Genomic DNA, 9,593 nt, shown 5'->3' with positions numbered 1-9,593 from the left:
AGTATGAGATGCTTGTGAGACTGAAGCCCCCCAGGTGGTGACATCCAGTAGACAGTTGAATGTAATGGCCTGGAGCTGGTGAAGAAAGGACAGAGTAGCAGCCTGGGGGCAAGAGCATCTTATTTCTGGACCCACTTTTTCTCATTCTGTTCAATTTATTCAGAAGAGACTCCCCCAGCCCGAGCTGGTGGCTCCCAGCCACACAGCAATCATGTGTGTTTCCAAATGCTTCTCTCTGCAGCAGGCGGCTAGAAATGTCTTTCATTAATGACCTGGGACCACGAGATGCCTCATGGCACAACTATAGTAAAAGAGGGAATGTGAAGGCCTCTTCTTTTTGCCTCTTCTTGAAGTCTGATCCTGTCTCCCCAAGAGGAATGGCAGGAAAGGCAGGGACCCAAAGATACTGATGTGCTGGGTAGGCCTAGCAGGTGATGGCTTAGCCAAAGCAGAGATGCCCAAGCAATTTCAAGAAGCTGTTTACTCCTTCCCTGTGTTTTTGTGTTGTGTGCACATGTGTGTCCATGCGTACACATGCTTACCTGTAGGTACTTGCTCACTTCCCAGGGCGTCCCCCTTAAATGGAGCAGGAAAGGGACAAACCTACTCCTGGCTCCTGTTGGCCTCTCCTTCCCCCATCACTCAAGCAGCTCCCTGGCAAGGAAGTCCAAATGGAGAGGGCAGCCCTGATGCAGGCACCTGTCTGGAGCTGTGACACCGGCCCTCACTGACTTTTGTGCACTATGTTAGTTTCCCGGCGTCTGCTGTAACAAATTATCATAACCTCAGTAGTGCAAACAAGAGAAATTTATTCTCTCAACAATTCTGGAGGCCGGAAGTCTGAAATCAGTATCGCTGGGCTGAAAAAACGGTGTTGACAGGGCCACACTCCTTCCACAGGCTCTGGGAGAAAATTGGCTCCTTGCCCACATGTTGGAGCTTCTAGTGGCTGACAGCATTTCTGAGCTTGTGGCTGCATCCCTGTAATCCCTGCCTCTTCTGTGTGTCGAATCTCCTTATAAGGATGCGCGGGACTGCAGCAAAGTTTCATCCAGATAGTCCAGGATTCTCTTCCCATCTCAGAATCCTTGGCTTAATCAGATTTTCAAAGTCTTTGCCATGTGGTAATATTTACAGGTTCCAGAGACTAGGACCTGATATCTGGGCAGGGGTGGGGGGGTGCTCATTCAGCCTACTACAGATAAGGTTTGGGAAAGTTCTTTAATTTGACCCTTATCCACTGACCCTTTAGCAATGAGAAAACGGGCTTGATCAGCTAAGATGTCAAGATCTTCTGGGAGAACCTAATCAACCCCAGATCTAAGGGTTCATCATATTTTTTAAACATAAAATCTTTTTTTTTTTTCTTAAAGATGGTTATCCATTTAATCAAGCAGCAGATACTCCAAAACTCGTTTCTGCATTGGGTGACTCCGGCTGGTGCACCTGGCCCTGATTTCCCTTGGGTTTCTGTGCTGGAGAATGAGGAAGCCGTGGCGTGCTTCCCTCCTGCTTTGCCTCGAGTTTGGGTTCACTCTCGTGGACATGAGTCAGTAGAAGGATCTGTGGGAGCCCAGAATGCCAGAACCCACCAGAGCAGCCCTCCTGACTTCCTGGCTGGGGCACAGCGCCGGAAGAGGTGGGCAGCCCTGGGATGGGGCGGGAGGGTCAGTGTGCAGTCCAGACTCAGGGTTAGACAGAGACATGGGCCTAGAGAGCCCTTTCCTGAAGCTGAGGGACCTTGGACTGGGCTCTAGAGCTGGGAAATAAAAATAACCACCATGACCCCTTCCCCTCCTGTACTTCTGCTTTTACACCTTACTGATACCATTTTTTATATCATGGTGTTTTCACATCTCCCTAGAAAGCAGGCATTGAAACAGCCCCTGTTTCATAGATTGAGAAGTCAGATTTGGAGGGGAGGGGGCCCTCCCAGTCAGCCCAGCAGGCCCCGGGGCCAGGACGGGGAGCTTACCAGTGTCGCCTAGTCCGGCTGCTCGGTGTGGGTCAGGGGGCCACGGTTGTGGAGGGGTCCCCTCACTTGTTCATTAGAAAGGATTTCTGGATGCTCTGGGTGGTATGGGAAGCTCTTTTGGTCTTGGGCTGCACTGTCCTTAGTGAGGTTTCTTCTGCCTCCATTCCCTGCCTGGTGTGTGCCCTGGGGCAAATCACCCCCCTTCAGGGTTGGTGTAAATGGGCTTAAGTCCCTGCTGACTCCGCCCTGCAGGAGATCTCTCTGCTCATCGGAGGATGTGAGGCAGCCTGTGTAGAAACTACAGGCTTGGGCTTCTAGCCTTTTTCTGAAGACTGTGCCCTAAAAGAGCATTTGCCAGGAGCCCTTTGCCACGGCCAGCCCCATCTCCTGCAGCGAGGAGGCAGTTTCCCGTTTCTCTTAGGCAGACAAGAAAGGGATTCTGGCTTGAGAGAAAGGAGCTCTGAGCTCAGGGCAGACATCATTTAGAGGCCAGTTTCTCTCCCTGCAGGCGGGGCTGGCTCTGGGTCACTTGCGGGGGGCCTCGGAGCCTTACAGGGATACCTGTACCACTTCCTCCTATTCGCCTGTTTGCAGACCCCAGACTCATCTAGGCGTCCCCTCCGGATTAGCCTCAGGAGGCTAACAACCGGGTCTGAATTCCGCCTTTGTCCAGTGGAGCCAAGTGGGGAGGGGCCGAGCGGACCCCCTGCCCCCACTGGAATGTCGGCTCGGTGCGCCCCCCAGCTCTCCCCTCCTTTTCAGCCGCCTCCCCCGCTCACTTCCTGAGCCCCACGGATCCCACCACCAAAACGCGCACACGCGCGCACACACTGGCACACATTCACTCACACTCACACTTCCTGGCGGCCCGGCGGCCTCGCTGCGGGCTCAGCGATCCCGGCCGCCGGGCCTCGGGGAGAAGCGACCTTTTGTTATTCAAATCACACCCTCGCCGCGCGCCCGGGCCGCAGGCTCCAGCCCCGGGAATCCGTCCATTGATCCCACCCCGCCCGGCGCCCCCGCACCGCCACCACCGCCACCGCCACGGCCGCGGCGGCCCGGGCACCTCCAGCTGATTTCGGGATTCCCCGGCCCTGGGGGGCTCCGCCGCGCCGGTCGGTCCGCGGGGCCGCGCCTCCCCCGCCCGCGGTGCGCGCTGCGGCTCGGCGCTCGGCCCCCTCCCCCTCCCCGCTTCCCCTCCCCCTCCCTTTCCTTTCTCCGGACCAGCCTCGGTCCTGCCGCCGCCGCCGCCGCCTTCCCCGGTCCGCGGGGGCCCTGCCGGCCGCCCTCCCCGCAGCATGGCACCATCGGGGCTGAATTAGCCGGGAGCAGCATTTGGGGGACGCGGGATCTCCAGGGGTGGGGGGTGCCCTGCAGCCTCGGTCATGGATGTGAGCAAGATGGTAAGTGAAGAGCAAGGGCTCAGCCCTGGAGCCTCCCCCGTCCGCGTCCCCGTCCCTCCCCCTTACCCCCGTCCCTCTCTCCCTCCCAGTCGGCTTGATCCATTGAAAGTTTCTGGATTGTTGATCCTGCCTGTTGGCCCCAACTCCAGGCGTGCTGGAGGAGGGAACGGGGCCAGGATTCTGGAGGCGGCTGGCGGACAAGGATGGGGCTCCCGGTTTCCCGCCGCGCTGCCGCCAGGGCTGCCCCGGAGAGCTCGTTAGACTCCAGGGAGAGAGGGCTGTTGAGGTCGCCTCCCACGCTGGGAAACCCGCCGGGTGGAGGGAGGGCAGGGCTGCGGGAGGGGGGCTCGTCCTATCTCCTCCAGAGCCCCCTGCTCATACACATATTTGAGATTTATGGAATGGCTTTTGGACTGAGCCAGCGGGCAGGGGGCACAGGTGGGTGGCCTGGAAGGGCAGTGAGGAGAAGCCAGGGCTTTAACTGTCCTAGAAAGGCGGTGGGGAAAAGGTAGGCATGGAATCCTTGGCATAGAATCCTTGGAGGGGTGTTCTAGATTTACCACTTGTAGACCTCAACTGACTTGGCCTGGGGAACTGCAGACAGCATTGCCTCTTAAGCATCTGATTCCCTGGAGGGGGTGATTCCTCCCCTACAGCAGCCCTCCACTTCTCCAGGGGCACAGTAGGAAAGGAATACATTGTTGTTCATTAATTGATTTAGGAGCAGCCTTGGGGGTAGGGTGGGGGTAGTGGGTTGTGATTTGGGGGTGCTCTGAAGGGGAGAGGGGTTCTCTGGGAGCAGTGAGAAACCTGGGGCAGGTCTGCCTAAGGGTCCCGATTGGCTCCCACTCTGAATGAAGATTTAAGGGTGCCCTTGAGATTACTACCACCCTAACCCTGGCTTTAGACCCACACCGCAGCCTTACCACCTTTGAGGACCGGTGTGTGAGGCTGGAGATGGCCTGTGCTTCGTGGGGGCCCCCCTGAGCTTCAGAGGAAAAGAGCTGGGTTGGGGTGTGTCTGTGTGTCAGGGGAAAGGGGAGTCTAGGTCTGCCTGTATGTTAGAGCAGAGAAGGTACTGGAATTTCAGTTCATCTGGTACAGAATTGGGTGAATCTTCCCCAGAGTTCTGTTCTGAAGTAACCATCTCTTTGGAGAAGGCAGGTAGGCTCCTGGCCCTGCCAGGCGTTTGGCATTCTGTTGGGACGGTGGGATGGGGGCAGACGGTAGGTGAGAGTCATTCCTTCCCATGGCAGGAGACTGGTCTCAAACTGAGTGCTGTTCCTGTGGCTGGGGCCTGGGGAGAAGGGCCTCACTGGCTCCCACCTTCATCTGAGGACACACACCTGCCCCTGGGTGTGCAGTGCTGAGGCTGAACCACCATTTCCTATGTGGATCCTGGGAGTGCTTATTTTCTCTGGGCAGCTTTTCAAAATAGCCCTTCCAAAAAGTCCCCCGTGCATCTGTGGGGGTGGGGAGGGGGAAAACTGAGCAGCAGCCAGGCCCTTTCCTCGAGGTGTCTTAGCAAAACCAGAGTCACCTGTCCAGGCTGTGGCGGTGGGGGGTGGGGTGGGAGGGACAGGGAACCTGAGGTTCTAGTCCAATGGCTGCCCAACCAGATCACCTCTGGGCTTCCTTCTGTCCCTGATCTGAGATTCTTTCCAAAGCCTGGTCTATGAGGACCAGCTTCTGGGGTCTAGGGACCTCTGTCTCTAGAGACCTGGTCCACTTCTGACACTGCCACCTCCTTCCATCCATCCCCTCTTTAATTCAACAGCATTTATTTAATTCCTGTCATTTCTGTAGCAAGTATGTGTAAAGGACACAGAAACGTAACATGTGGTCTCCCTGCTCCTCGGGCCCTTAGCATGTAGGTGAGGGGTCCAGAGACATACAGGCCACCTAACAGCTATCAATGCAGGCTCCATTCAGAAGGCCACAACTCCAAGGGCTGCAGGGGTCTGCGAAGAAATGGGCTGCAGGGCGCAGAAGAAGAATGAGGCCCCAGGCCGGGTCCTCAAGGCTGGGTGGGGTTAGCTCTGCTGAGACCAGTGAGGGGCATTGCCTGTTGGGAGAGTTGCTGGAAGAGAAATGCGCACTGCCCATTGGGTGAGGCTGAGAATGCCTGGCTAGGACAGAGGTTTGATATCAGAAAATGTTGAAATCATTGCTTGGGACCTGACCAGAAATGCCTTGAACACCAGCCAAGGCATTCCGACCTTGGCCTGTAGGCAGTAGGTAACCTCTGGAGAATTTGGGGCACAGGAGAGGCACAGGTATTGCCTCTTTCCTCTTTTAGCTTGGGGTCCAAACAAAAGTGATATTAGATTCTCATTAATCATTGAGCAGCCAAGCTCCCAGCCCAGAAACAATTGTTCTCAGCTCTTTGTAAAGAGTACAGACCCTGGACTGTGTAGCAAGAAGAACCTTCGCCAACCCAGGGAATTGGCCTCTGCTTCCCATTCCCACAAAAAGCCCAAGTTACTTTCTGTTCTGACCATGAAAGCCCCACCTCTGGTATAAAGTCCCCATTCTGGGGGCCCTTGGCTCCAGGGTCGACCTCAAACGCAGCATTTCAGCCACATCCTTGGCAGAGCGCAACACTGGCCTTGAGGTTTCACTTGCTTATCGCTGAAGGAGAAAAAGCAGATTATCAGTTCCCCATGCATATTTTTGAGCATGTTTCTTAACCTTTCAGCCTTATCTGTAAAATGAGAACAATAATACCTGCCTTGAGCATTCTCATTAAGGTTGGAAATAATTCTTTAAGGCACAGGACCTAGCTTAGTAAATTCTCCGTCCATGGTGGCTATTATGATAATGATGGTCTCTAAAGTCTCATCTAAGATGACTCTGATCTCCCCCCTCCCTCCCCCGTCCTTTATTTTCTTAATTGGTTCAAACAGCTGGGCGTCGGTTGTATTTCACTTGACCGCCCTTGGGACCAGTTTTCCCAGGTTTAGTTATCTTTCTGAATGAAGGTACAAATGACAGGGGACCATGGATTCACCAGCTGCTGTGACCAGTGAATTTTTGATGACGTCAAATACCTGCCCAAGGGAGAGCTGTTTTAACCTGGCTCTTGGTGGTAAAGTGCAGATGCCTTTTAGGGGTTCATGATGGTGTCTGTGCCTTTACTGAATACAGAGAATGAAGGAGCAATGCTGTAAATTGGGGGGCAGAGTCAACGCTGTCAACTCTTAGCAAAATCATGTGTAGTTTCTTTAACAATTTATAGTTGCATAGTGCTTCACAGTTTACAAAGCATTTTCACACCTGTTCCTGTTCACCACAACCTGGTGAGGAAGGCAGAGCTGAAAGGATCAGCCACATTTTACAGATAAGAAAACTGGAGTTCAGAAAAATGAAGTCCTAGGTCCAGTACAGGTGGTGGAACCAGATCTGGTACCCCCAGTTCTTCTCATCACCATCGTGACAAAGTCAATAAAGGGTAAGGAAAAAGATCTAGTGACCAGATTCTAGAATGGACAGAAGCTCATCTAAAGTGATGAGCTGGAGGTGGCCTTTGGCATCTGGTCCCCAGGGGAGAAGATCCAGGGAGAGGGAATTAGCCCCTGTCTATGTGGACTACACACCTTGTCAGTCATCTACAGCTGTTTTTAAAACTCGAGGTTTCTTCATGAATCTCAGCTGCCTGCCTCAAATGTGAGACCCCTGACCCCTGGGATCCTCCAGCTTTCTCAGCAGGAAGATGGGAGGAGATCAGGAGAAAAGCATTTTGGGTGTTCTGAGCAAATGATATTGATGGTGGGGCAGGAAGCAACTTCTGGTCAACCTGTTGTCTCTGCTGATGTGCGTGTGTATTTGCTGTGCGGGGAGAGGTGTGGTGGAGGGAAATGCCGAGCCAGGGAGATCCCGGTGTAGAATGGTGCCCAGGATTCTACTCACTGCCTGCATCAGCTAATAACTGCAATGGAAAGGAAAGCTTAGTGTCTGAGCTAAATACTCAGGCAAAGCTGGACATGGATGACCGGCTCGGTGAAACTAGAGCAGTGTTTTCAGTTCTGGGTCACCAAATATTGGTTTAGTGGATTGCAGCCAGCATTCAAAAGAGTGAAACAGACTAGAAAACATCCAAGTGTATTCTACTTAGGGAGGTTCATGAATCTGGTTAGGTTGTATACACACACACGCAAGTACAGACTGGCCTTGAAAGACGTGCTGTGGTCAGAGTCAGAAAAGATTTGAAACCTCTGACCTAGAGACTGTCCAGAGGGAGTGAGGATGATGTCAGCCTCATGAAATAAGTAGTTCAGCCCGTAGAAGTGAAGACTGCAGAGGGGCTGACTTGCTGAGGGCTGTCAGGAGGAAGAGGTGGTTTATGGACCCATCGAGACTCTGGGAGATGGGGTTTTGGCTGGCCCAGACCACCCCATAGCAGAGCCACCCCATAGCAGAATCAGCTCCCTGAAGAGGGAGAGCGCCTCCCTGGCCGTTGGAGCTGCCCAGGGGCCGTGGAGGAGCATGGCCTCCGAGGCCTGGCCAGCTGGGAGACTGGCTCAGCGCTCAGGTTTTGGGAACATTCCTGGGAGACCTGTGATTCCACGGCTAAGGTCTGGTGTGGCTGGCGCCATGTCAAAGGCAGATCCTTTTCAATGGGGAGCAGTTCCAGAGAAGTGAACTTTCTGCATCACCAAGCACGGTTTCTAAAACTGAGCAGAGCATCAGAGATCAGCTACCTTCTCCAAACAGCCCGTGGAATAAGGTCAGGGATCATAGATGACATTGGCCTCAGCCAAGTGCCAGCGGGGAAGGAAATCTGTTATTTGCCTCTTTTTAAAAATGCTTAGGGAAAAAAAGAGTTTTTGATTTACCATCTGACTCCTCGCTCTTATTGTCCCTGAACACTAGGACTTTATCCTACCAGGATGAGGTTCCGTTCAATTCAGACACATGTTGAATCCTCACTTTGTGTGCCGGCCCCTGGGGGTGGATGTCAAGATGTTGGATCCAGAGCTGAGGATGGCCGAGCTGTCTGTTGAAAGGCTCCGAGTCAAGAGAGGGAGACAGATTTCTTGAAATGCTTTGAGTGGGAGGATACAGAGACATGTGTAGTTGACAGAACACTCTCACCTGGATTATTTTCTCCCTCAAAATAGCCTCGAGAAATAAGCAGGATTTAGTGTCCTCAGTAGCCCCTCTGCGTCACCCTGCCAGTCATGGGCTAAATTCAGCTGCAAATGGAGGGTTTAAGACAGCCCAGCCCCCAGATGACCCACCCTCCCTGCCGTCTCCCCCGCCCCCCCAGACTCCACTCCCCCGACTCTCCCCCCACCCCAGCACGCACACACAGCTGGGTGATTTTCTTGAAGAGCACATCCGGGGGCTGTTTCCGCTCCACCTTTGTCTCCTTTCTCGCCCGAGAGGTCCCAGTCCAAAACCGGACAGGCACGTGGTCTGGCAGCTGCCCCTGAACTGGAGGATTTTTGCAGCCAGACAGAATTTGTGTTCCCCAGGCCCCCAAAGAAATTAAGCCATTTTAAGGAAAAAAATCTCCGTGTCTCCTCTAGATTCCCTGAATCCTAGAGAGTCTTTGATCTGGAGGGGATTGCTGTGGGCAAACAGGACGGGGATTACAGGGTGGGAACCAGCTGGAGTCCCTAGCACCATCCCCTGCACTCGGAGCATCAGGGAGTGACTTCTGTGTCCTGAGAATGCCCTAGGCAGGAGGGTATAGCTCACTGGTAGAGTGCGTCTTTAGCATGCGCAAGGTCCAGGGTTCAAAAGACTGCCTTAAACACTGACTGAGGGCTTTGGAGTCACCTTGGCCAGAGGCTACATCCAGATGCCACCACTTACCACTCTAGGACCATGGACACATTAGTTGACCTCACTGTACATCAGCTGACTGTCTCAGATGGATTGGTGCCTGCGGACTTGTGAGGGTTTGAGATGGCCTGTTTACAGTTCTTTGCACATGGGAAGGGCTTCATAAGCCATGACTATAATTATTAGTAGTTTTGATCCTTCCTTAAGGCAACAAATAAAATCTTGAAACCTTAGGTGAAGGAGTAGAACAATCCTTCTTTCCAGGATGACCCTTCTGCCGGGTGAGCTCAGTCTAGGAGAGTGATCAGACATGTTATAAGTAATGAGTACATGTGATAAAACACACAGTGTACATTTGAGGGATGTGCTAGTGTGGGAGAGGGTGGGATTAACTGCCTGGCGTTGGAGGGAGGGGCTCACTGAGC

At 53.5% G+C, this 9,593-nt stretch overlaps 1 protein-coding gene across 3 annotated transcripts in view; it reads left to right on the top strand.

Moving 5' to 3' along the window:
- Positions 1–3,193: 3,193 nt before the first annotated feature.
- Positions 3,194–9,593, top strand: part of HIP1 (huntingtin interacting protein 1) — a 73,597-nt gene continuing 67,197 nt past the window's right edge. For 2 of the 3 annotated variants that reach the window (XR_010377706.1, XM_064478620.1), the window contains exon 1: positions 3,194–3,378. Coding sequence is in view for 2 of the 3 variants with exons in the window: in XM_064478620.1 (XP_064334690.1) it covers positions 3,361–3,378 (18 nt within the window). In the remaining variant the exon portion in view is untranslated. The remainder of the gene's footprint in view (positions 3,379–9,593) is intronic. The other variant, XM_031432713.2, reaches the window with a different exon arrangement.

This window comes from Camelus dromedarius, chromosome 24 (genome assembly GCF_036321535.1).
Source record: "Camelus dromedarius isolate mCamDro1 chromosome 24, mCamDro1.pat, whole genome shotgun sequence".
Lineage (NCBI taxonomy): Eukaryota > Metazoa > Chordata > Mammalia > Artiodactyla > Camelidae > Camelus > Camelus dromedarius.
Note: the sequence above shows the minus strand (reverse complement) of the source record. Positions and strands in the feature narration are given on the sequence as shown.